This window comes from Salvelinus namaycush, chromosome 21 (genome assembly GCF_016432855.1).
Source record: "Salvelinus namaycush isolate Seneca chromosome 21, SaNama_1.0, whole genome shotgun sequence".
Classification (NCBI taxonomy): domain Eukaryota; kingdom Metazoa; phylum Chordata; class Actinopteri; order Salmoniformes; family Salmonidae; genus Salvelinus; species Salvelinus namaycush.
The window spans coordinates 52,962,239-52,988,202 of record NC_052327.1 but is presented as its reverse complement, the minus strand read 5'-3'; the positions used below and the strand labels follow the sequence as shown (position 1 = coordinate 52,988,202).

Genomic DNA, 25,964 nt, shown 5'->3' with positions numbered 1-25,964 from the left:
TGTGTGTGTGTGTGTGTGTGTGTGTGTGTGTGTGTGTGTGTGCGTGCGTGCGTGTGTGTTTCTTTCCTCTCACCTGATGGTCCTGTTAGCTGTACTTCCACTTTTGCCTTTCCAGCCTGGGTAGCGTCCACAGTAAAGGCCTGAGGTACGTGGGCTCTGACTCCATCCCCCAGCCCTGGACCTGAACACTTCACCTTACTAGGGTCCACCACGTCCTTCACTGGCACCCGGAACGGACTGCCTGCAAGGACACAGACAGAGACACAGACAGAGACACCGTCAGCGTTTACAGTGGGAGGACAGATGTACCATTATGATTCTGCTTCTAGCAAACCCTCCGGTTGCCAACTCAATCCCCAAACAGAATGTTTCCCAATCAGACCTGGGATTCAAACCGGTGATCCTTCGATTGCTGGCCCACTTCTGTAACATCTAGGCTACCCACCACCCAGTGTGTGTATGACACATTACCTGGAATGGGGTGTCCTCCGAAGTTGATGTTGACGTCGTACTCTCCAGGTGTGAAGGGAACGTATTCTACGCTGCAGCTGCCATCTTTGTTGTCTTTACAGGTCATCTTAGCCTCAGAGGCTCCCTCGATGGTCAGGCCCAGGCCTCCGGTACCAGCACCCCTAGAGAACACACCCATCACCCACTTTAACAGACATTTGACATCTGTTACACTGCTTTCCAAGGAGAGACGCTGTTATGAAGGATTTCTTACTAATAGAGGAGTTCTTTAACCAATAAGGCCCGAGGAGGTGTGGTATATGGCCAATATACCATGGCTAAGGTGGTATATTGTCTATATACCACAAACCCCCGAGGTGCCTTATTGCGAATATAAACTGGTTACCGATGTAATTAGAGTAGTAAAAATAAATGTTTTGTCATATCCGTGGTATACAGTCTGATATACCACGGCTGTCAGCCAATCAGGATTCAGGGCTCGAACCACCCAGTTTATAATATTTTTTTCATTTTAGTAATTTAGCAGACGAATAACAATCAGTGCACTGATTTAAACGGACTTAAACTGAAGTAAAACAACAACAAATGAAGACGACGATCATGATCACAAACAACAAGTACAACATTTAAATGTTATTCTATTGGATTTGTGAATGATACGGGCTGCGGTCCCATTGGGTTTTATTATATTATACCTGGTCTCGACGGTGAAGCAGTTGGGTTTGTTGATAAGTCCTCCCTCCAGGCCTGGCCCGTAGGCCCTGACCCGGGTGGGGTCACAGCCCTCCACCACAGACACCCTGAACGGACTCTTAGGGACCGCCACGTCATCGTACAACACCTCAATCAGGTGCATACCTGGAACAGACCACAGAGAGGATTTCAGTATCTCTCATTGTCTGCTCTTTAGTACAGACAGATACACAGGATTTTCACAGGATTTTGTATAATGGCCCCGCTTGCTTTACTATGCAAGGCAATGAAGTTATATCTATCTAAGATGCTTTTCAGAACCTTTCTGAAATGAGTGAACCTTCCTAACATTCGTTCAGATGATGAATGAGACTTGGGGGTACGGTAACACGATAATCATCTTGACTACACAACAAGAACACTTCTGTTGATCATGTGTTATACCGTAACACCATTTACTTTACAGGACTCTCAGTGTATCTCTGATTCCCTGGGGCCAGTGCTGTAATTGACAGGGTCAGAGTCAGAGAGCTTTGTATGCTATCTCTCTCTTTCTGCTCTCTCTCTCTCTGCTATCTTGCTCTCTCTCTCTGGTCTCTCTCGCTCTCTGCTCTCTCTCTCTCTCTCTCTGCTATCTTGCTCTCTCTCTGGTCTCTCTCGCTCTCTGATCTTTTTCGCTCTCTCTCTCTGCTCTCTCTCTCTCTGCTCTCTCTCACTCTCTCTGCTCTCTCTCTTTCTGCTCTCTCTCTCTTCTCTCTCTTTCTCTGCTCTCTTTCTCTGCTCTCTCTCTCTTTCTCTGCTCTCTTTCTGCTGTCTCTCTTTCTCTACTCTCTCTCTCTTTCTGCTCTCTCTCTCTTTCTGCTCTCTCTTTCTCTGCTCTCTTTCTGCTCTCTCTCTCTTCTCTCTCTTTCTGCTCTATCTCTCTCTCTCTTTCTCTGCTCTCTCTCCCTGTGACTCTCTCTTTCTCCCCTTCACTCAGACCACTTCTCCTCTGCCTCATTCAGTATTTATACCCTGTTCTCTCTCTATCTAGTCTCAAATGGATCCTCCAACACCTGTTGGGTTTGTCAACTAAAACCCTCTATTCCATCTTCAGCTACTTCCTCTAAGGTTTGTATAGCTACATTTCCCCTACTGGAGTGAAATTAGTTGGAATCCTTTCTCTCTCTGTTCTAGAATCTATTCACTAACATTATCAACAATGTTGAAATTACTGTAATAGAATAACAACAAGGAGGCTAACAGTTCATGTCTTCCACTTGGTGGTTATTTCTTACCGTCCTCAAAGGCGGTATACTCCACTCTGTAGGTTCCGTCTCCCTTGTCTGTGATGTAGGCGTCTGTGTTGGCGCCTGAAGGGTTGATGATGCGTGCTTTCACGTGGTCACCGCCAATCTTGGTCGTTTTACGGGCGTCCACGATGAAGTGGGTGGTGACCTCCTTGAGGACTCCTATAAACACGGATGACCGTAGGGAGAATGGTTAGCTACTGTAATTGTTAGCATGTAGTAGTCTTTGCAAGTGAATTATAGTAACCTTAGCCTTTAGCTATAGTAACCTTGGCCTTTAGCTATAGTAACCTTGGCCTTTAGCTATAGTAACCTTGGCCTTTAGCTATAGTAACCTTAGCCTTTAGCTATAGTAACCTTAGCCTTAAGCTATAGTAACCTTAGCCTTAAGCTATAGTAACCTTGGCCTTAAGCTATAGTAACCTTAGCCTTTAGCTATAGTAACCTTAGCCTTTAGCTATAGTAACCTTAGCCTTAAGCTATAGTAACCTTAGCCTTAAGCTATAGTAACCTTAGCCTTAAGCTATAGTAACCTTAGCCTTTAGCTATAGTAACCTTAGCCTTTAGCTATAGTAACCTTGGCCTTTAGCTATAGTAACCTTGGCCTTTAGCTATAGTAACCTTAGCCTTTAGCTATAGTAACCTTGGCCTTTAGCTATAGTAACCTTGGCCTTTAGCTATAGTAACCTTAGCCTTTAGCTATAGTAACCTTAGCCTTTAGCTATAGTAACCTTAGCCTTTAGCTATAGTAACCTTAGCCTTTAGCTATAGTATACTACAGGGGTCTTCTCTTGCCCAGGGACCCCCATATAGGTTAGCAAACAAAATATATTTAACGTCTTGTCTCATCATTAGGTGATAATGTCAAGGAGAAGTAATCAACATTTTAAAATGAATAGATTTGGTAGATATTTCGTAACTTTTTTTTAACCTCCACACATTATAATTGGAAGAGGATGTGTAAACTCTAACATCCAAACACATTTTCACTAAGAGCAGCTGTTTAGCTGGTTAAACGAAGGTTAGCCATGTGTTGGCAAAAATGTATGTCCAAGTTGAGAAACCTTACCAGCAACACTGCCACACTGGTAGCCCATTGACTGGTAGCCCATTGACTGGTAGTCTATTGACTGGTAGACTATTGACTGGTAGTCCATTGACTGGTAGTCTATTGACTGGTAGCCTATTGACTGGTAAGTCTATTGACTGGTAGCCTTTTGACTGGTAGCCTACTGACTGGTAGCCTGTTGACTGGTAGCCCATTGACTGGTAGCCTATTGAATGGTAGTCTATTGACTTGTAGTCTATTGACTGGTAGCCTATTGACTGGTAGCCTATTGACTGGTAGCCCATTGACTGGTAGTCTATTGACTGGTAGCCCATTGACTGGTAGCCTATTGACTGGTAGCCTACTGACTGGTAGTCTATTGACTGGTAGTCTATTGACTGGTAGCCTATTGACTGGTAGCCTATTGACTGGTAGTCTATTGACTGGTAGCCCATTGACTGGTAGCCTATTGACTGGTAGCCTATTGACTGGTAGTCTATTGACTGGTAGCCTATTGACTGGTAGCCTATTGACTGGTAGCCTATTGACTGGTAACCCATTGACTGGTAGCCTATTGACTGGTAGCCCATTGACTGGTAGCCTATTGACTGGTAGCCCATTGACTGGTAGCCCGTTGACTGGTAGCCCGTTGACTGGTAGCCTATTGACTGGTAGCCTATTGAATGGTAGACTATTGACTGGTAGCCTATTGACTGGTAGCCTGTTGACTGGTAGCCTGTTGACTGGTAGCCTATTGACTGGTAGCCCATTGACTGGTAGCCCATTCAAAGCCCATGTCAGATACTCCAGTGAGTGTAATTGAGTTGAGAAATAAAGTTGACATCATTAGAAGATGTGTTTATTCTGTTGTTGCTAGCGATATTCATGAAATAAAATAAATGCTTTATATATTTCCGGGGACCCCCGGTTAAATACCCCTGGTATAGTAGTCTTTATCTGTAGTAGCATTTTGCTTTAGCTATAGCTATAGTAGTCTTTATCTGTAGTAGCATTTTGCTTTAGCTATAGCTATAGTAGTCTTTATCTGTAGTAGCATTTTGCTTTAGCTATAGCTATAGTAGTTTTTATCTGTAGTAGCATTTTGCTTTAGCTATAGCTATAGTAGTTTTTATCTGTAGTAGCATTTTGCTTTAGCTATAGCTATAGTAGTCTTTATCTGTAGTAGCATTTTGCTTTAGCTATAGCTATAGTAGTCTTTATCTGTAGTAGCATTTTGCTTTAGCTATAGCTATAGTAGTTTTTATCTGTAGTAGCATTTTGCTTTAGCTATAGCTATAGTAGTCTTTATCTGTAGTAGCATTTTGCTTTAGCTATAGCTATAGTAGTCTTTATCTGTACTAGCATTTTGCTTTAGCTATAGCTATAGTAGTTTTTATCTGTAGTAGCATTTTGCTTTAGCTATAGCTATAGTAGTCTTTATCTGTAGTAGCATTTTGCTTTAGCTATAGCTATAGTAGTCTTTATCTGTAGTAGCATTTTGCTTTAGCTATAGCTATAGTAGTCTTTATCTGTAGTAGCATTTTGCTTTAGCTATAGCTATAGTAGTCTTTATCTGTAGTAGCATTTTGCTTTAGCTATAGCTATAGTAGTCTTTATCTGTAGTAGCATTTTGCTTTAGCTATAGCTATAGTAGTCTTTATCTGTAGTAGCATTTTGCTTTAGCTATAGCTATAGTAGTCTTTATCTGTAGTAGCATTTTGCTTTAGCTATAGCTATAGTAGTCTTTATCTGTAGTAGCATTTTGCTTTAGCTATAGCTATAGTAGTTTTTATCTGTAGTAGCATTTTGCTTTAGCTATAGCTATAGTAGTCTTTATCTGTAGTAGCATTTTGCTTTAGCTATAGCTATAGTAGTCTTTATCTGTAGTAGCATTTTGCTTTAGCTATAGCTATAGTAGTCTGTATCTGTAGTAGCGTTTTGCTTTAGCTATAGCTATAGTAGTCTTTATCTGTAGTAGCATTTTGCTTTAGCTATAGCTATAGTAGTTTTTATCTGTAGTAGCATTTTGCTTTAGCTATAGCTATAGTAGTCTTTATCTGTAGTAGCATTTTGCTTTAGCTATAGCTATAGTAGTCTTTATCTGTAGTAGCATTTTGCTTTAGCTATAGCTGTAGTAGTCTTTATCTGTAGTAGCATTTCGCTTTAGCTATAGCTATAGTAGTCTTTATCTGTAGTAGCATTTTGCTTTAGCTATAGCTATAGTAGTCTTTATCTGTAGTAGCATTTTGCTTTAGCTATAGCTATAGTAGTCTGTATCTGTAGTAGCGTTTTGCTTTAGCTATAGCTATAGTAGTCTTTATCTGTAGTAGCATTTTGCTTTAGCTATAGCTATAGTAGTTTTTATCTGTAGTAGCATTTTGCTTTAGCTATAGCTATAGTAGTCTTTATCTGTAGTAGCATTTTGCTTTAGCTATAGCTATAGTAGTCTGTATCTGTAGTAGCATTTTGCTTTAGCTATAGCTATAGTAGTTTTTATCTGTAGTAGCATTTTGCTTTAGCTATAGCTATAGTAGTCTTTATCTGTAGTAGCATTTTGCTTTAGCTATAGCTATAGTAGTCTTTATCTGTAGTAGCATTTTGCTTTAGCTATAGCTATAGTAGTCTTTGCTATAGACTACTGTAATATGCATCAACAGAAGAACCACTCCCTCCTCCTTACCTCTGGGCTCCACCCCTGGTCCATAGACCTGCACACCGCTGGTGTCCACAGCCGGCTCCACCTGGATGACCGCGGGGAACTTGGGTACAACATGACCCCCGTACTTGATGGTAATGGTGTGTGTGCCGTGGAAGGGTGGGATGTAGGTGACAGAGAAGGTCCCATCTGCAGTCTTTTGGATGTGGACCTCGGCCTGAGCCCCGGACTCAGAGACGATCTCAATGGTGAGTTCAGCCTCTCCAGCACTGGTGCAGTCCACTGTGAAGTAGGCTGGTTCACCTGTCTTGGCCTTCTCTAGGCCTGGCCCACTGGCTGTTACCTGTAGGGTTAGGTTTGGTTTAGCTTAAGGTTCAGGCTTAGGTTTATGTCCGGGTTTAGGTTCAGGTTTAGGTTTAAGTTAAGGTTTATTTGAACTTCTTTGTACTTACGCAGAAACACACATACTATCTCAGATTTGATGTCCTACAACACTTTAAGATATAAAGCATATAATGATCCTAAATACACGGACAGTGTATCTGTAAATCATACACAACAAACAGGCCTATCAATAAATCAACAACTAGGCATATAGGAGGTGTACCTTGCTGGGGTCGAGACATGGCTTCACAGCTGCCTTGAAGGGAGACCCAGGGATGTGCTGCTCTCCAAACAGGATGTTGATGGCGTACTCTCCAGCCTCAGTGGGCAAGTAGGAAACTGAGCAGGTTCCGTCTCCGTTGTCCTGGCACTCAATCTTAGCCTCGCAAGGCCCCTCCACCGTCAGGCCCAGCCCACCGGCGCCCGCTCCTTTGGTGTCGATGGCGAATGGAGCTGGTTTACCCACAATGCCTCCCTTCAGGCCTGGGCCATAAGCGCGTACCTGAGGGAGAGAGGAATTGGAAATTAGTGCGCCTCATAACGTCAGAACCGTTGGACTGCGAAGCTTCAGTACAGCCGTCTGGTTGCTGACATAAGCATGTATGCTCACGTACTGCTTATGACTGTGTTATGCATGGGTTATGAATGTTTTATGAAGTTCTTATGTAGGTATCCTTCAAATGAAGTGTTACCCACTCAGCGAAAGTAATAGTGCTGATTTTATAGACTTTTATATTTTACCTTTGAGGGGTCAGCAGGCATCACTCCCTCCACTGCGAAGGGGGATCCAGGGACGGGGTTCCCATCGTAGCTGACGTCCACCTTGTAAGGCCCCTCCTCTGGGGGGATATACTTCACAGAGTGGGCGCCATTGGCCGCGTCTGACTCCAGCTTGCAGGGGATTGGTCGGCCGGAGGGTGAGGTCATCTTGACGGCTACCTCGCCCTGCCCACCAGCTCCCTTGGTGTTGATGGAAAACTCCTGGTCCTTGCCCACTTCTACTTCTATAAGACAACCACCACACGGACACATTTAAATCAACCACCAACCACCACATGGTCACATGTAAATCAACCACCAACCACCACACGGTCACATGTAAATCAACCGCCAACAACAAAACATGTTTACAGCTGTCCAGTCTCAGACAAGGCAATCAAAAATGTACTTCTGTACATGTCACAGCACAATTTTGATTCAATATTTACAATTGACTTCTCCAGGCAGTCATTGATGAGAAGAGAACCAAAGCAGAGCTGAATTCAAGAAGTGGGTCCCTTCAACATTACTTTATATTGTGTACAAAGTTGAGAACTTACTGGTGTCGAGTCCTGTAACCTTGACCTTTCCCAGATCTATAGGAGGAGCCACAGTAATATTGAAGGGGCTCTTGGGAATGGGGTCCCCTCCATGGGTGACGGAGATGATCATCTGACCCTGTTGAACGGCGGTGTACTTGACGGTGTAAGAGTAGTCATGGTTGTCGATGATCTCAAAGTCCCTCACAGCTTCCCCCTTCAGGCCTGCTGCTGTGAACTGGACCTCAGGCTTGGCCTTGCCTGCTCCCTTGGTAAAGATGGTGAAGTGGGTCGGAGTGCCCACCTCCACGCCTGTCTTGTTGAGTCCTGGGCCCTCAGCCCTCACTTTGCCAGCATCATGGGAAGGATCAACCTTAATTCTGAATGGACTGATGGGGATTTCCTGGAAAACAAATATGGGAATAGTTTTGTTGCTGTCAACTTTTTAATAAAAAACTTGAACACAGATCTAACTTCTGTGCTATTAGGGTCATCCTTAGAAGTTATAAGTATTATTATAGCTGTAATGCTAAGCCACATAGTAACAGTAACCCTCAACTGAAGGATTCTGGGTAATGTAGTTTTACCTGCTCAGCGAACAGCACCATGATGGTGTATTTCCCTGCGCCAGGGGGAGTGTACTTGACAGTGAAGGTGTCATTGTCGTTCTTGATGATGTCAAAGTCGATGTCAGCCTCAGCTGGACCCACCACTCCTGGAGCACACTTGATCCCGATGCTAATGTCTCCTGTGGGAGGTCAGTGGATAAACATTCATTTTATATCTGTATATGAAGAAATCTCATAATACTGTAGCCATAGTAGCCATACATTTCTGATCTTCTACAGCTGCAGGCACTAAAGTTAGGTCGGTATTAGCAAGAACAAGTGCAAGACAATGGTCAACTGCGTTCTCTATGGAAGAAATGCTTTGAATTGGGTTCTAACAGGGTGAAAAGCTTCTACCTGGAACCCTGCAGGGTTCTTCTACAGGAACAAGCTGAAGAACCTTTTGAGTAGTATTTCCTATTCAGACACACGTACCTTGTCCAGCCTCGGCACAGTCCACAGTGAAGTAGGTGGGCTCGTTGGCCTTGAGTCCTGTCTTTTCCACTCCTGGACCATACACCTTGACCTTGGCTGGGTGGCAGCCCTCTCCGACAATCACCTATACACACAGACACAGTACTTGACACACAGCACTATGGTTGCTACCTAAAGTGGTCTTATCCATTTCTAGTGGAGTGTAAGAAAGAGTAGAGTGGCTGAGCTTACGTAACTGCCTCGTCTGTCTGAGACCTGAAGACTCCCCGTCCCTGACCTAATGCCTTTAACTCAGCAGGCTAATGAAGTCTGGTAATGCCCAGGAGATCTGGGTTCGAACCCCAGTGAGTTGGTCCTACTCACCCTGAAGGGGCTGTTGGGCACGTTGACGTCTCCCCAGGTGATGATGATGGTGTGTTTGATGGGCTTGGTGGGGACGTACACACACAGAAAGGTGCCGTCTCCCTTGTCAGTGATCTTAATGTCGATGGTGACGCCCTCTGTATCCTGGGCGTAGATCTTGAGGTGGCCGTTGCCAGCCTCGCGGGCATCGATGGTGAACTCTGCCGGTTTGTTTACAATGACCCCAGTGGGCGCCAGACCTGGACCGAAAGCTTTCACCTGCAGATGAGACATATTCTGATTTTTTATTATGTATTTATATGTATGTGTTAGTTTATTTGTTTGTTTATGTGTTAGTTTGTTTGTTTGTTTATGTGTTAGTTTATTTGTTTGTTTATTTGTTTGTTTGTGTTAGTTTGTTTGTTTGTTTATGTGTTAGTTTATTTGTTTGTTTATGTGTTAGTTTGTTTGTTTAAGTGTTAGTTTATTTGTTTGTTTATTTGTTTGTTTATGTGTTAGTTTGTTTGTTTGTTTGTTTATGTGTTAGTTTGTTTGTTTGTTTGTTTATGTGTTAGTTTGTTTGTTTATGTGTTAGTTTGTTTGTTTAAGTGTTAGTTTATTTGTTTGTTTATTTGTTTGTTTATGTGTTAGTTTGTTTGTTTGTTTTAGTGTTAGTTTAATTGTTTGTTTATGTGTTAGTTTGTTTGTTTATGTGTTAGTTTGTTTGTTTATGTGTTAGTTTATTTGTTTGTTTGTGTTAGTTTGTTTGTTTGTTTATGTGTTAGTTTATTTGTTTGTTTGTGTTAGTTTGTTTGTTTGTTTATGTGTTAGTTTGTGTTTTTGTGTGTGTTTATGTGTGTGCACATCAGTGTGTTTTCGTGTTTTATGAAGACTACCACTCCTGTAAAAGCGGAGCTAGCTGGAGTGGTGGGTGGAGCTAACCTTCTCAGGGAAGCAGTCATTGGCTGCAGGCAGGATGTGGGCCATGAAGGGGCTGTCCTTGATGTCTTCGTCATCACAGACAACATGGACGGCGTAGTCACCTGGCTCAGTGGGCCAATAGCGGACATCGCAGGAGCCGTCACCCTTATCGTCACATTCTATCTTAGCCTGGGACGGACCCTCGATGGAGAAACCTAGAGAGAGGAGGGCGTATGAAGAACTTTAGACTTTAGTCTCCTAATCAGTCAAGAGGCATCCAGTTAATGTCCCCTTGTACACCTGTAAGAATACCAACTGAACTGGTGTCTTCAGAGAAGAAGCAGTGTACCTAATCCATTACTCTACTGGTTCAACTACATTACCCACAATGCCCCAGGGCCATCTTGTCCTGACTTACCCAGAGTTCCTACTTCGGTGCCGATGGCCTCGACCACGAAGTCAGCTGACTTGCCCACCTGGCCGGTCAACAGGCCGGGGCCCCAAGCTCTCACCTTCTGAGGGCCAACCTCCTCACTCACCTCCACTTCGAAGGGACTGAGGGAGACACAGACACAACTTTTAATCAAGATAAAACCGTAGTATACACTTACATTTAGCAAATAGTCTTACCCTGATTCCAGATCAGTGCTAAGGTAGATAAAAACTACCAGAAATCCTAAGTAGTATTGTATGAAGTTGTCTGTGTTAAACTGAGTCAGGGGCTGGTTGGTGGATAATATAATGCTCACCTGCGTGGGATGAGTTGTCCTCCCCAGCTGATGTTAACTGTGTATTTACCAGTCTGGACAGGGAGATATTCACACTCATAGACACCATCACCAATATCCTTAACTTTCACTGGTGCCTCTGCTCCACCTGAGAGGAGAAGCACAGTACGATTATTAACAGGACCTTGTTGTAGCCTCTGATACAGCCTCTGATACAGCCTCTGATACAGCCTCTGATTCAGCCTCTGATACAGCCTCTGATTCAGCCTCTGATACAGCCTCTGATACAGCCTCTGATACAGCCTCTGATTCAGCCTCTGATTCAGCCTCTGATACAGCCTCTGATTCAGCCTCTGATACAGCCTCTGATACAGCCTCTGATACAGCCTCTGATACACATCACAAATCCATGACCCAATAAACTATTGAGGGAACAAACAAAGAGGAAGTCAAAGTATTACATTGAAAGATTAAAGAGAAGATCAGCAAGTTGTATGAAGAGAGAGTTACCAGAGAGAGATGATTGAGGATTATAAAATAGTAAAGGAGAAAGGAGAGAGAGAAAGGAGGAGAGATAGGAGAAGAGAGAAAGGAGGAGAGAGAGAAGAGAGAAAGGAGGAGAGAGAGAAAAGAGAAGAGAGAGAAGAGAGAAAGGAGGAGAGAGAAAAGTTCTGACTCACTTGGTCCAGTCACTAAGACCTTGAGCTCTCCGCTGCCGGCTCCCTTGGTGAAGACCTTGAAGTCTGCCACCTCCTTCACCCTCACCCCCTTAGGCTGGAGGCCTCGGCCCGTGGCACGACACGCGTTGGCATTGATGGCTGGAGAGGGAGAGAGAGGGGTGGTTAAGGACAGTGGAACATAGACTGGCCTAACAGTATAGGACCTATTGGAGCTGACAGGAGCTGGGTCATATTAGTGGCAGCAAGATAGATAGATGGATAGATGGATGGATGGATGGATGGATGGATGGATGGATGGATGGATGGATGGATGGATGGATGGATGGATAGCTGGATAGCTAGATAGCTAGATAGATAGATAGATAGATAGATAGATAGATAGATAGATAGATAGATAGATAGATAGATAGATAGATAGATAGATAGACATTCACATACGGGTATAACGCCATATGCAAACAAGAAGCTGCAAAGAATGACTTCTTGAAGGATACAGAACATCACCAGTCAATCAATTCCCATAGGATGTCAGCTATGAACACAATGCAGCATAGGAGGAATAGCACAGTGCTGAATGTAGGACAGTCACATTGTATAATACACAATCATGTAATGGTTGCAGCATCAAAACATGAATGGCGATTCCAGGCATCAACTGACAAAATGACATTTCATGTAAGCGCTGATTGCAGGCTTGGCTATACTCATTAGTTTGAAGCAATCAAACCTATGAATGCTAACCCAAGATCAAGGGGTCAAGCAATAGATCAAGCAATAAACATTTGACACTGCATTTCGTAATGCAATCTGTGAAGCACTGGCTCACAAAGACTAACTTTCCTGGATAGTTTCTTACAAGAACATTCACTATGCTACAAAATAGGGCTAGAAATATCTGTCTCCAACAACAAGCTGCCACAGGCGAGGCGGCAGGCGCCCAAGCAAGGCACTCAGATGGTATAGCGTTGCCCCCGTCACAGGAAGCATACAGGGCATCTGCAAGGCATAGGGCAAATGGCATAGAGTATAGTGCACAGGGACGGTGGGGCACGGCTAGCATATCAGCGGGCAAAACGGGCGCAGGCGTCCACCTGGAGGGCCCATACTAACTTGGTCGACCCTTTTTGCCTGTGGGGGTAGGGACACCCCCTTTCTTGCCCGCTGGCCCCTTCTCCCCCCCGGGAGAGGTGAAGGAAGACTGGGGGATAATCTGAACTGGAGGAGGACCCACCATAGAGGGAGGAGCTACAAATCACAGACAGGATGTTAATTTAACTTTAACATAGTACACTAGCTGGTCTTAGTCGTCGTGACAACCTGTTAGTACCGCCGAGGGATCGAGATAGCTGTAGACTGTGGAACTAGAGAGTGACAGATCAACAACGGAACGACACAATTTTACAACAGTGATTTTTGTAGTGACAGTTGGTGATAGTTAGTGACAGTTGGTTAGCTCAGTGCTAACTCACCCTCTGCGATTTGAACTTTGAAGGGGCTCTTGGGGATCTCCTGACCCGCGAACAGGATGTGGATGGTGTGGGGGCCCTCCAACATGGGCCGGTAGGTGCAACGGAAAACACTGTCCCCCTTGTTTTCCAAGATCAGTTCCACTGTGTCTTTCTTCCCCTCAGGGTCCACGATGACAACGCTCACATCACCATTACCAGCACCTGTACAAGACAACAGGAAGACACCAATCAAAATGCTGTTAATCAACCATGTGATCAAAACAAGGAAATATGGACAAACCATGCGATCAAAACAAGGAAACATGCATGGACATTGTTGTGGGCCCTCAGAGTAAATGCATAGCCGCAGGAAGTTGTTTGGGGGTAAAAAGAAATGTTGCCGGCGCTACAGATGGCTATATCGGTCTGCTAATACAGGACTAGTAAAGGCCCTGTACACTACAACAAAAATATGTCAATAATTCAGGGGCTGCTGTAGCATCCTCACTAAATGTTTGGGTTCCTTCTAGTTTCTCCAGTTTAGCCAGCAACTTGTCTGATCAGTGTTAGTGTGTTTCTTGTCCAACCTTGTTGAAGTTCCAACATTGTTGACTTCCCGCTCCTTACCTGCAGTGTAGATGTCGAAATAGGTGGGTTTGTTGGCCACGTTGCCGGTAGGTTCCAGCCCTGGTCCTCTGGCCTGGACCTTGTTGGGATCACCCATGGCCTTGGCAACGTTCACTGTGTAGGGACTCTTGTCAATGTCTTGCCCTGCAAACAGCACTTTTACCTGGGGGGGGGGGGGGGGGGGGGGGGAACGTTCAAATGTTCCTGTAAGTTTCCAATGCTCTCGTGGTACATTGTGACGATGAGACGTGTAGATTGTAAAATAAAGACAAGTTAAGTCAAATCAAATCAAGTCAAGAAAGAATATGTAAAGTAATGTACAGTTTTAGTAAAGTAACGTAAACAATACATAACATAAATCTACACGGGATATTGATGGCGGCAGTTTGTTTACCTTGTGGACACCCTCAACCTTGGGTACGTAAGTGACAGTGTAGGTCCTGTTTTTGTCATTGTTAAAGACCACCGTAGCCTCCTCAGTGTGTCCCTCAGGATCGGTCACATAGACCAGCACCTCAGCCTGACCTGCCTGCAGAGTCTCCACTGTGAACACGGCTGGCTTCAGAACCATGTTTCCATGGGAATCAATACCTACGGGAGGGAGAGTGGGAGATAGCGAGTTAGATATGTTTGAGTCTATGTATATAAAACAATAAATGATGCTTATCAGTTACGTTCTCAAAGTTCCTGGCCGTTAATAACCCAGACTATTGCCATGTTTCTGAAATCCTGGTTGGAGGATTCCTTCGCTGCTTATTGCCTCCCGATTCCCGAGAATCCTGCAACCGAGATTCCTGAGAAACATGGGGATTTTGGGAATGTTTCCGGAATTTTGCAACCCAAGTCCTGATTGAACTACACTGTTCATGGTTTCTATCTCAGTGAGCACCCACCAGGTCCGTATGCCTTGGCCTTGTTGGGGTACAGCTGAACGCCTTTAGGTTTGAGGGGGGCGCCAGGCTTCAGCTTAGCCTTGGGGAACTGGGACAGGTAGGTCATCACTGAGTGTTCATCCACATCCGGATCTACAATCTCTTCAGGGGCGATCACCTAGGCAACAAGCAGAGGGTGTAAGGTTAACACTGTACAACCACAATTGTCTAACTTGACTTAAACCCATTTGCTCCTTGGGGAGCAGAGTTCATAGCACAACTGTTTTCAGACAGACAGGGAGACAGACAGAGCGACAGGGAGACAGACAGGGAGACAGACAGACAGACAAACAGACAGGGAGACAGGGAGACAGACAAACAGACAGACCGACAGACCGACAGGGAGACAGACCGACAGACAGACAGGGAGAAAGACATGTACCTATTGTTTGTTCTGTATACCAATGTGAAGGGACATTGCATAGATACTATTTATAATGTATTTATAATCTATTCTATTCCATTGTCTCTCTCCTCTTCCTTCTCCCTCCCTCTGCCATGTTGGTAGTATCAGTCTGGTGTAAAGCTGTCTGTCTATATTTAACCCTGGTACAGCAGGACTGCGGCCTCAGTAAGCCATGCAGTCAGGGGATTTAGCCCTGAGCCAAGCCCTCTCCCACACCTCATCTACAGCCCATGGTACAGCCCTCAGCCTGGGGATAATTCAGCCCCCTAGGCCTGGGAATCCATGCTCAATATTCACCCTAAGGCTATGCCATGTCACTAATGGTCCTTCTTAACCCAGACTATGCACGCTGTGTCAGATAAACAAGTAGAGAAACCCCCACACAAATAGTACAGCTCACAGATTCCGTTTCAGAAGAGAATCTAGCAAATCTATACCTTAGAGAATCTAATAAATCTACACCTTGTAAAACTAACAAATCTACACCTTAGAGAAACTAACAAATCTACATCTTAGCGAATCTAACAAATCTACACCTTGTAAAACTAACAAATCTACACCTTAGAGAAACTAACAAATCTACATCTTAGAGAATCTAATAAATCTACACCTTGTAAAACTAACAAATCTACACCTTAGAGAATCTAATAAATCTACACCTTGTAAAACTAACAAATCTACACCTTAGAGAAACTAACAAATCTACATCTTAGCGAATCTAACAAATCTACACCTTAGAGAAACTAACAAATCTACACCTTAGAGAAACTAATAAATCTACACCTTAGAGAATCTAACAAATCTACACCTTAGAAAAACGAATAAATCTACACCTTAGAGAATCTAACAAATCTACACCTTAGAGAATCTAACAAATCTACACCTTAGAGAATCTAACAAATCTACACCTTAGAAAAACTAATAAATCTACACCTTAGAGAAACTAACAAATCTACACCTTAGAGAATCTAACAAATCTACACCTTAGAAAAACGAACAAATCTACACCTTAGAGAATCTAACAAATCTACACCTTAGAGAAACTAACAAATCTACACCTTAGCATCTTAGTATTGAATGTGCATCTAAACACTCCTACAAACACATCATTTACAAACACATTATTTACAAACACATTATTTACAAATACATCATTTACAAATACATTATTTACAAACACATTATTTACAAACACATTATTTACAAACACATCATTTACAAACACATCATTTACAAACACATCATTAACAAACACATCTTGTTAAAGTGTTCACTGAATAACAAACCAAAAGTAATACATTGTAGTATAAAGACCGATTACTTCTCAGTGCATATTAACCACCAACCAAAACTTAAAGTAAACCTCAGTCACTGGCTCCACTACGTGTGGCTTCATGGGGCTTTCCCTGGAACTGTCACCCCAGAGTAGTGTGTCTTACCTGGGGCACGCCCAGCCAGTCGTCAGCCTGCTGCATGGCCTCTCTGGCATTCTCCACAGGGTGATTAGGGTCCCAGGCCTTCCAGTCAGGGCACAGACCTACAGGGAGAGAGAGAGGGAAGAGACAGGAGAGAGGGAGAGGGGGAGGAAGGAGGGAGAGAGGGAAGAGACAGGAGAGAGGGAGAGGGGGAGGAAGGAGGGAGAGAGACAGGAGAGAGGGAGAGGGGGAGGAAGGAGGGAGAGAGGGAAGAGACAGGAGAGAGGGAGAGGGGGAGGAAGGAGGGAGAGAGACAGGAGAGAGGGAGAGGGGGAGGAAGGAGGGAGAGAGAGAGAGAGACAGGAGAGAGGGAGAGGGGGAGGAAGAGAGGGAAGAGACAGGAGAGAGGGAGAGAGGGAAGAGACAGGAGAGAGGGAGAGGGGGCGGAAGGAGGGAGAGAGACAGGAGAGAGGGGGAGGAAGGAGGGAGAGAGGGAAGAGACAGGAGAGAGGGAGAGGGGGCGGAAGGAGGGAGAGAGACAGGAGAGAGGGGGAGGAAGGAGGGAGAGATAGGGGTTTTAGAATGGGATTGGGGTTACGACTGTGCAGAAATATAACAGTGTCCCATCTGGTCACAGAAACAACTTCATCACTACTACCCTAGTATTAACTACTACTACTACTACTACTACTACTAATACTATTAACTACTACTACTACTACTACTACTACTACTATTAACTACTACTACTACTACTACTACTACTACTACTACTACTACTATTAACTACTACTACTACTACTACTACTACTATTAACTACTACTACTACTACTACTACTACTACTACTACTACTAACTGCTACTAACACCCTACCACCCCATGTGACCCTGTATTTACCCACGCTGCTCTGCTCCAGTTTGTATAGATAGGTGCCTAGCTAGCCTTCGATGGAAGGCCTACGAATTTCAAAACAACGAAAGCAACAGACGTATTTGTACTTTCCCTGCCGGACACGGAAGGCTAAAGCAGACAGGCTAACGCCCAACGAAATAGACGTACTAGAATGAGCATTCTCATTCAAGTCAATGGGTCTGTGACAGGTTGACCGGAGTGTGGTTGTATTTCTACGTGCTAAAACTGCCGTGTGCTGCTAATGCTTAAAGTGGATTAGCTGTTAGCTGTGCAGTGAGTTCCCTGAAACAAAGAGCCAGTCGCTCAACAGGAGTCTTTTATCTTGTTATTACCGGACACGCCGCGGAGCTGCCGTGTAATATCACTGTAACGTTACTATGGCAACTCGAAACAATGGGCGTGTATGCATCATATCGTGGTTAATTCACTGTCACCGACAATATCATTATGATTTAAAAATCCCCAACGTTTGGGTGGAGTAAGGTTGGATCTTCTGAAAGGAATTGCATTAGGACAGTAGAACTACCGTAGAAGGAGAACATTCTGTGTTTCAAGTTCCAGGTGATTTCAGCTTTGGACCTTAAGCCTGGTCTCCTCCAACCCAAAATATAATATTTCAGAGCTTTATTACATTTCAATTGGACACGGAAGATTATCGTCAGGGATACAGGAGAAATAGTCCCAAACAAAGGAGGGGATGACTCTTCTTGTTGTACACCTGTTATCTCCAAATAAAACCTACCAGCGGTCAGTCTAGAGAAATGCCTAACTAACGACATAAGCCTAACTAAGGATTGGACTGGAGACGGATTTGTCAACTTTCTAAATGATGTTAGGGGTTCAAGAAAGAACCATGTCCTTGTATGGTCACACCATCTGTAGCTAGCTGGGTGTTGGAGGGCTGCTGTAACATATTCCAGGATTTCTAGCCATGTAAACAGTCAACCACAGTGTTCTAGACTCCTCTCTCTATTCTAGAACACAAAAAAGGAGTCTTTCTAAGGCTTCGTGTCAGAGGGTCAGAGTGTGCTGTAACCTCTGGTCAAATTGGAGTGCTTTCAAGTCGACGAGTCATCCTTGTGAATCTTGGCACTCCTGCTCCAAAGCTCATCCTCATGCATTTCCAGCACAGAACAGGCTGTTTTTAAACCTCAAGCATCTAAGCACATGTCCCTTGGCAGATGAAGAGGAATCGTGCCCAAATTTGGCGTTGCTATGTGTGGAGGCTATAAACACTAAAGCCAGGCTTACGACCTCTGGGCCTGAGAGAGCTCCTTCACTCAGTCACAGACAGCTGGCAGGGACGTCCTCTGTCTGTCTGTCTGTCTGTCTGTCTGTCTGTCTGTCTGTCTGTCTGTCTGTCTGTCTGTCTGTCTGTCTGTCTGTCTGTCTGTCTGTCTGTCTGTCTGTCTGTCTGTCTGTCTGTCTGTCTCTTTCTCTATCTCTCTGTCAATCTCTCTCTATCGCTCTCTCTCTCTCTCTCTCTCTCTCTCTCTCTCTCTGTCTGTCTGTCAATCTCTTTCTCTCTCTGTCTGTCGATCTCTCTCTCTCTCGATCTCTCTCAATCTCTCTCTCTCTCTCACTGTCTGTCAATCTCTCTCTCTCTCTCTCTGTCGATCTCAATCTCTCTCTCTCGATCTCTCTCTGTCTGTCGATCTCTCTCTCTCTCTCTCTCTCTCACTGTCTGTCGATCTCTCTCTCTCTCGGTCTGTCTGTCTGTCTCTCACTGTCTCTCTCTGTCTCTCTCCGTCTCTCTCTCTAGCTCAACAGGACCACTGAGGCCTACTGACCCCGCCAGGCTGTGTAAATGATACCATGATACCATATCAAATACAATAACTGACTCATAGCTGACCCTGACATCTCACCACAGTAACTCATATCTGACCCTGACCTCCCACCACAGTAACTCATATCTGACCCTGACATCTCACCACAGTAACTCATATCTGACCCTGACCTCTCACCACAGTAACTCATATCTGACCCCTGACCTCTCACCACAGTAACTCATATCTGACCCCTGACCTCTCACCACAGTAACTCATATCTGACCCCTGACCTCTCACCACAGTAACTCATATCTGACCCTGACCTCTCTGCACAGTAACTCATATCTGACCCCTGACCTCTCACCAGTAACTCATAGCTGACCCCTGACCTCTCACCACAGTAACTCATAGCTGACCCCTGACCACTCAGCACAGTAACTCATAGCTGACCCCTGACCTCTCACCACAGTAACTCATAACTGACCCCTGAACTTACCATGGCTCCCAGGGCCTCACACTAAACTGTTCCTGAGTCAGTTCTTACCAGGGGCACAGTTGTCTACCAGGGCTCCCAGGGCCTCACACTAAACTGTTCCTGAGTCAGTTCTTACCAGGAGCACAGTTGTCTACCAGGGCTCCCAGGGCCTCACACTAAACTGTTCCTGAGTCAGTTCTTACCAGGGGCACAGTTGTCTACCAGGGCTCCCAGGGCCTCACACTAAACTGTTCCTGAGTCAGTTCTTACCAGGGGCACAGTTGCCTACCAGGGCTCCCAGGGCCTCACACTAAACTGTTCCTGAGTCAGTTCTTACTAGGGGCACAGTTGTCTACCAGGGCTCCCAGGGCCTCACACTAAACTGTTCCTGAGTCAGTTCTTACCAGGGGCACAGTTGCCTACCAGGGCTCCCAGGGCCTCACACTAAACTGTTCCTGAGTCAGTTCTTACCAGGGGCACAGTTGTCTACCAGGGCTCCCAGGGCCTCACACTAAACTGTTCCTGAGTCAGTTCTTACCAGGAGCACAGTTGTCTACCAGGGCTCCCAGGGCCTCACACTAAACTGTTCCTGAGTCAGTTCTTACCAGGGGCACAGTTGTCTACCAGGGCTCCCAGGGCCTCACACTAAACTGTTCCTGAGTCAGTTCTTACCAGGGGCACAGTTGTCTACCAGGGCTCCCAGGGCCTTGCCATCCCTCCAGTCGCGGTGGAAGTTGTTGATGGGTAGCTCAGGCACCTTGTTCTGGATCCATCCCAGCAGCCTCTGCTTGGGGGTCAGTTTCTTAGCCTCCTCATCATCCTCATCCTCCCACATGGGCATGGAGATGGAGTAGTGCAGGATCAGAGTCCAGATCAGACCTAGGATCAGTTTCAGATTACCGTCCACGATGGCCTTGGAGTCTGGAGGGGAGAGGAATACAGATCCAGGGTCAGATTTAGCTTCCTATCCATGATTGACTTAATGTCTACGAGTGGAGGAGGGAGAGAGAGAGACATTTTAAATGTCTTTATTATTTTGGAACTTCTGTACGTGTAATGCTTACTGTAAATGTTTTATTGTTTATTTCACTTTCGTTTATGATCTATTTCACTGGCTTTGGCAATGTAAACATATATTTCCCATGCCAATAAAGCCCTTAAATTGAAATTGAATTGAAATGAGAGAGAGAGAGAGAGAGAGAGAGAGAGAGAGGGAGAGAGAGAGAGAGACAGAGACAGAGAGAGGGAGGGAGAGAGAGAGAGGGAGAGAGAGAGAGAGAGAGAGAGAGAGAGAGAGAGGGGGAGAGAGACAGAGAGAGGGAGGGAGAGAGAGAGAGAGAGAGAGAGAGACAGAGAGAGGGAGAGAGGGGGAGAGAGAGAGAGAGAGAGAGAGAGAGAGAGAGAGAGAGGAGGATACGGGACACAAGAGGGAAATCTAATGTGTTTTGTGTCTGTTAATGTCTTCAATAGAGAGTTAAATTCCACTACAGGTACTAGGCTACACAATAACTAACTGGTCAGGAAAGTGACCGAGTATCCGTGGTATTCCACAGACGGGCGGGCGGACAGACGGGCAGACAGACAGACAGACAGACAGACAGACAGACAGACAGACAGACAGACAGACAGGCAGGCAGGCAGGCAGGCAGGCAGGCAGGCAGGCAGGCAGGCAGGCAGACAGACAGACAGACAGACAGACAGACAGACAGACAGACAGACAGACAGACAGACAGACAGACAGACAGACAGACAGACAGACAGACAGACAGACAGACAGACAGACAGACAGACAGACCAGCATGGACAAGAACAGATCAACAGCTGACAACATATGTTGAAATGGAACCCATAGTAAGTCAACAGCACTTGGATTTAAATTGCTTCTAAAGCACTTTAGTAACAGTGACCTTCAGTATGAGATAAATCAATGAAGAAGCACTAAGTAGCAGACAATAAAGTATACCTAAAAACTTAACCAGTGTATTCTTAAGAGTAGTCATCTCAACTTAAACCAAACCGTTACATAATAACGTCCTTCATTGGTTTAGAGTAGAGAGTAAACCGGACAGGGTAAAGTGTACCACAACACGTAAAAAGCTATACTAAACTTTCTGGACAGAAATATTTCCCAAGATATAACCTCATTGGACAGAAAGGTAGAAGCAGTTTAGAAACAGTTGTAGTAAGTGGAGAGGGGGGTGGTCATGTGACTTGTCTATCTCTGACTCTGATATCTATTTATTGTACTGTGGGTCAGTGACCTCTGCTACTGGACACTACAGTGCTGTTTGATGAGGACCATTAGACTGATTGGCATGGCCAGGTGCTGTTCATAATAATGGCATCTCAGGCTTTGTGGACAGCTGTATGCCATGTGGTCATGCGGTCAAAGGAACAAACAGTGTGTGCCAGTGAGACGGGTGTTTTTTTTTTACTATCCTCATTCCTCAGTGTCAATTCCTTGAGTATTTGTAGGTTGCTGTGCCAACACAGAGAAGTCATGTAAAGGTTTGTGTTCACCCTGTGTCGTGTTGTTCACCGTTCACCCAGAGCTTGGTGTTGCTGTGTCTAAGCCTGAACAGACAGCAGGCTTCAGGAGAGGCGCCACCGTTATCATGTCCTGTTTCTGTCAAAGCTGACAAGGTCGCAGGGATACCGCCTGCCGCTCCCCAACCCACACACAGACCTGGTCGCAGGGATACCGCCTGCCGCTCCCCAACCCACACACAGACCTGGGCATTAGGGGGGGGATGACCCCTAACCTCTTTACTGACACTATACTGCAGAACCTTGGGACATTCCTTAGGCGTGAGGTCGATAGCCCGAAGAGAGTTCCCTCGGGCATCATGACACATCATGCCGTGCCCTTCACAACCCCCCGCTCAAAGCGGCGGTCACACCGGGAATTTCACCGGGCCGTGTGGAGGGAGAGTAATCAATCAGCACGGCAGAGAGACAGACAGTCAGGTGTTTAATAACTCTTATTGTTAGTGAAATATGAGGTTGGGTTTCTCTTCTCTAGTCCAAAACCTTAATGATGACATGGTTTAAGTAAACACACTCAAATCAAATCAAATCAAATGTTATTTGTCACATACACATGGTTAGCAGATGTTAATGGTCACATACACATGGTTAGCAGATGTTAATGGTCACATACACATGGTTAGCATATGTTAATGGTCACATACACATGGTTAGCAGATGTTAATGGTCATATACACATGGTTAGCAGATGTTAATGGTCACATACACATGGTTAGCAGATGTTAATGGTCACATACACATGGTTAGCAGATGTTAATGGTCACATACACATGGTTAGCAGATGTTAATGGTCACATACACATGGTTAGCAGATGTTAATGGTCACATACACATGGTTAGCAGATGTTAATGGTCACATACACATGGTTAGCAGATGTTAATGGTCACATACACATGGTTAGCAGATGTTAATGGTCACATACACATGGTTAGCAGTTGTTAATGGTCACATACACATGGTTAGCAGATGTTAATGGTCACATACACATGGTTAGCAGATGTTAATGGTCACATACACATGGTTAGCATATGTTAATGGTCACATACACATGGTTAGCAGATGTTAATGCGAGTGTAGCGAAATGCTTGTGCTTCTAGTTCCGACCGTGCAGTAAAATCTAACAAACATACTAAACATAAACTAGACAAATGAGAAACATTGAGAGAAATTAAATAAACAGGACTTCTGGAGCTTCTCCTGTTCAGAGACACTGTAGCAGCAATCACCAGGGTCTATCACCAAGGTCATGGGTCTATCACCAAGGTCATGGGTCTATCCAGATGTACTTCTATGACTGTGACAACATGTCCAGAGTCCCTTCTTACCTCACAAACATAGACCTACACACACTCTGCTATGGTATATCTATCTCTCTCCATCTAAATCCCTGAAGGAAGGGAGTGCAATGTCCAGGGGTCAGGGTCCAGCTATCTATAACTCAATTACTCCTCCCAGGGCTTAGCTACCTCTGTGGACACAATACCTCCATGCTTATCACTCTTATCCCAAACCAGGACACATGCCCTCAGCCAGCCGAACCCTCCCCTCCACACACAGAGGGATCCCAGAGGATAACCATGCACCTACTGTTAAGCTGGTCTGTATGGGCTATGTAGCCAACTAAACCACCATAGGAAATCTGGGACCAGCCTAGCCTGATAGTCACAATGAAATCAATGACATGACAATGATCATAGGAATTGTCCTACAGTCCTAACATGTCTGGGACCAGGGACTATGGGGTGGGGAGTTAAAAGGAGCTCTCTCCCTTTCCTCTCCCCCTAACAAACTTCTGGCATGACTCTTCTGACCTTTAACTGGTGTGATTATGAGGTGTGGAGTGTTTGTAGAGTGAGAGGGGTGTGATGTGTGTGTGTGTGTGTGTGTGTGTGTGTGTGTGTGTGTGTGTGTGTGTGTGTGTGTGTGTGTGTGTGTGTGTGTGTGTGTGTGTGTGTGTGTGTGTGTGTATGTGTGTGTCTTTCTCATTAACACAGTCCTAGTGAATTTCCACCCAGCAGAGCCCAGAGCCCAGCCTGACAGTACCACTGTAATAGTCTGTGTAAAACATAATACTGTTAGTGTAGATGGATGTTTAGACTCAAGCTGAGTCACTCAGCAGAACGATTCAAACGGGTCTCTCTCAATAATATGTGGTCGACAATCTAAGATCTGCTATTGTGAAAAACACATTATTCCCCTGTTCTAGTAAGTATTATGTGACTGATGCACGGAGGGTTATGTGTATTCATCACAGAGAGTTATGTGTATTCATCACAGAGAGTTATGTGTATTCATCACAGAGAGTTATGTGTATTCATCACAGAGAGTTATGTGTATTCATCACAGAGAGTTATGTGTATTCATCACAGAGAGTTATGTGTATTCATCACAGAGGGCTATGTGTATTCATCACAGAGAGTTATGTGTATTCATCACAGAGAGTTATGTGTATTCATCACAGAGGGCTATGTGTATTCATCACAGAGAGTTATGTGTATTCATCACAGAGAGTTATGTGTATTCATCACAGAGAGTTATGTGTATTCATCACAGAGAGTTATGTGTATTCATCACAGAGGGCTATGTGTATTCATCACAGAGAGTTATGTGTATTCATCACAGAGAGTTATGTGTATTCATCACAGAGGGTTATGTGTATTCATCACAGAGAGTTATGTGTATTCATCACAGAGAGTTATGTGCATGCCATCATAAGGCAAGCCCAAAGATTTTGTGAAATGACACTGACAGTCAATAACTAATTTACAATGTACTAATTAATAATGCATGGTTTCATGTATCAGTAAAAAACAAATCTATAATTTTGTAACATGTTGTCAAAATAATGTGCTGCTCCATCCTGTCTGGCCTCCAGATTATACACTGGACTCTCATCCTCCCCTTATTCCTATTCCATTGTCTTTATTTCTCTTTCTTTCTCTCTCCTTTCTCTCTCTCTGTCTCTCTCTCAAAGATTAATTAAAAACATTCCAGCCCCCTATTCGTCTTTCTTTCTTTCTCTTTCTCTCTCTATCTCTCTCTCAAAAATTCATTAAAAACATTCCAGCCCAAAAGCTCACTTGTCACTTACCAATAGACACCAACTTGATGTGTTCCCTGTCCAAAAACTCCAGAGCGACGGACACATTTTCCAGTTTCATCTGTCGGAAATTGGGTCTGATGTGGTGTTTTTTGTACATCTTTTTCTGGCTCAGAACTTCCAGGAGCCCAATGAGCTTTAACCCGTCGCCAAAATCCTTCTGGAGGTCTGTCACGGTCTTATTGACGCACTTGAGGTGCTCGTTGCACCACCTTGTAAAGGTGTTCTGCTGGATTTTCTTCCATGGTGCATCCTCGGCCAGATCTTTCTCCGTAGCCGGCATCTCGTCTTCCTCGTCCCCCTCGAAGTTGTCAGTGCCCTGGTAGTGCTGTGGTGGCTGGCTGTCGTCGTAGTAATGTGTGTTATTGCTCGTCATGTTGGCGGTTTTCCGTGTGTCCCTTTTTATACAGCAAGTCAGACCGATGTGTGAAGTTATCTGCAAAAAAAGTTTAGCGTGTCGATGTCAAGCTCGAGCGCACTTGCTGTGGTAAAAGTTCAAAACTTGGAGAAGAGAGTTTTAAAAAAGTGTCCCGGAGGCTTTTCGGATGTCCTTGTGAAGAAGCCTCTTCTTGTCAGGACAATGATGAATTGATCCGATTTACAGTCCTTGTTACTGCAACGCAACCTGTCGCTGGTTTTTAATTGGCAGTGGCTTGACAAATGTAGTCGCTGCCTCTTAATAGATATGCTCAGAGAAGAATGTCGCTTTTTGAAAAATGGTTCTTCAGTCCAGTTCGCTCTATTGCACTTGAGGAGTAGAGTAGCACTGTAGTT

The 25,964-nt window shown here is 44.6% G+C and overlaps 1 protein-coding gene across 1 annotated transcript in view; it reads right to left on the bottom strand.

Moving 5' to 3' along the window:
• LOC120066495 (filamin-C-like) overlaps positions 1 to 25,567 on the bottom strand; it is a 40,795-nt gene extending 15,228 nt beyond the window's left edge. The window contains exons 1-22 of the mRNA XM_039017908.1: positions 25,182 to 25,567; positions 20,215 to 20,463; positions 16,406 to 16,503; positions 14,522 to 14,678; positions 14,023 to 14,219; positions 13,629 to 13,791; positions 13,023 to 13,223; positions 11,554 to 11,691; positions 10,895 to 11,021; positions 10,564 to 10,700; positions 10,167 to 10,360; positions 9,246 to 9,503; positions 8,883 to 9,006; positions 8,427 to 8,587; positions 7,861 to 8,242; positions 7,283 to 7,545; positions 6,765 to 7,043; positions 6,182 to 6,500; positions 2,442 to 2,615; positions 1,167 to 1,329; positions 472 to 632; positions 74 to 241 (exon numbers count right to left, since the gene is read on the bottom strand). Of these exons, the coding sequence (XP_038873836.1) occupies positions 74 to 241; positions 472 to 632; positions 1,167 to 1,329; positions 2,442 to 2,615; positions 6,182 to 6,500; positions 6,765 to 7,043; positions 7,283 to 7,545; positions 7,861 to 8,242; positions 8,427 to 8,587; positions 8,883 to 9,006; positions 9,246 to 9,503; positions 10,167 to 10,360; positions 10,564 to 10,700; positions 10,895 to 11,021; positions 11,554 to 11,691; positions 13,023 to 13,223; positions 13,629 to 13,791; positions 14,023 to 14,219; positions 14,522 to 14,678; positions 16,406 to 16,503; positions 20,215 to 20,463; positions 25,182 to 25,566 (4,498 nt within the window). The 5' untranslated portion in view covers position 25,567. The remainder of the gene's footprint in view (positions 1 to 73; positions 242 to 471; positions 633 to 1,166; positions 1,330 to 2,441; positions 2,616 to 6,181; positions 6,501 to 6,764; positions 7,044 to 7,282; positions 7,546 to 7,860; positions 8,243 to 8,426; positions 8,588 to 8,882; positions 9,007 to 9,245; positions 9,504 to 10,166; positions 10,361 to 10,563; positions 10,701 to 10,894; positions 11,022 to 11,553; positions 11,692 to 13,022; positions 13,224 to 13,628; positions 13,792 to 14,022; positions 14,220 to 14,521; positions 14,679 to 16,405; positions 16,504 to 20,214; positions 20,464 to 25,181) is intronic.
• Between the last annotated feature and the right edge of the window lie 397 nt (positions 25,568 to 25,964).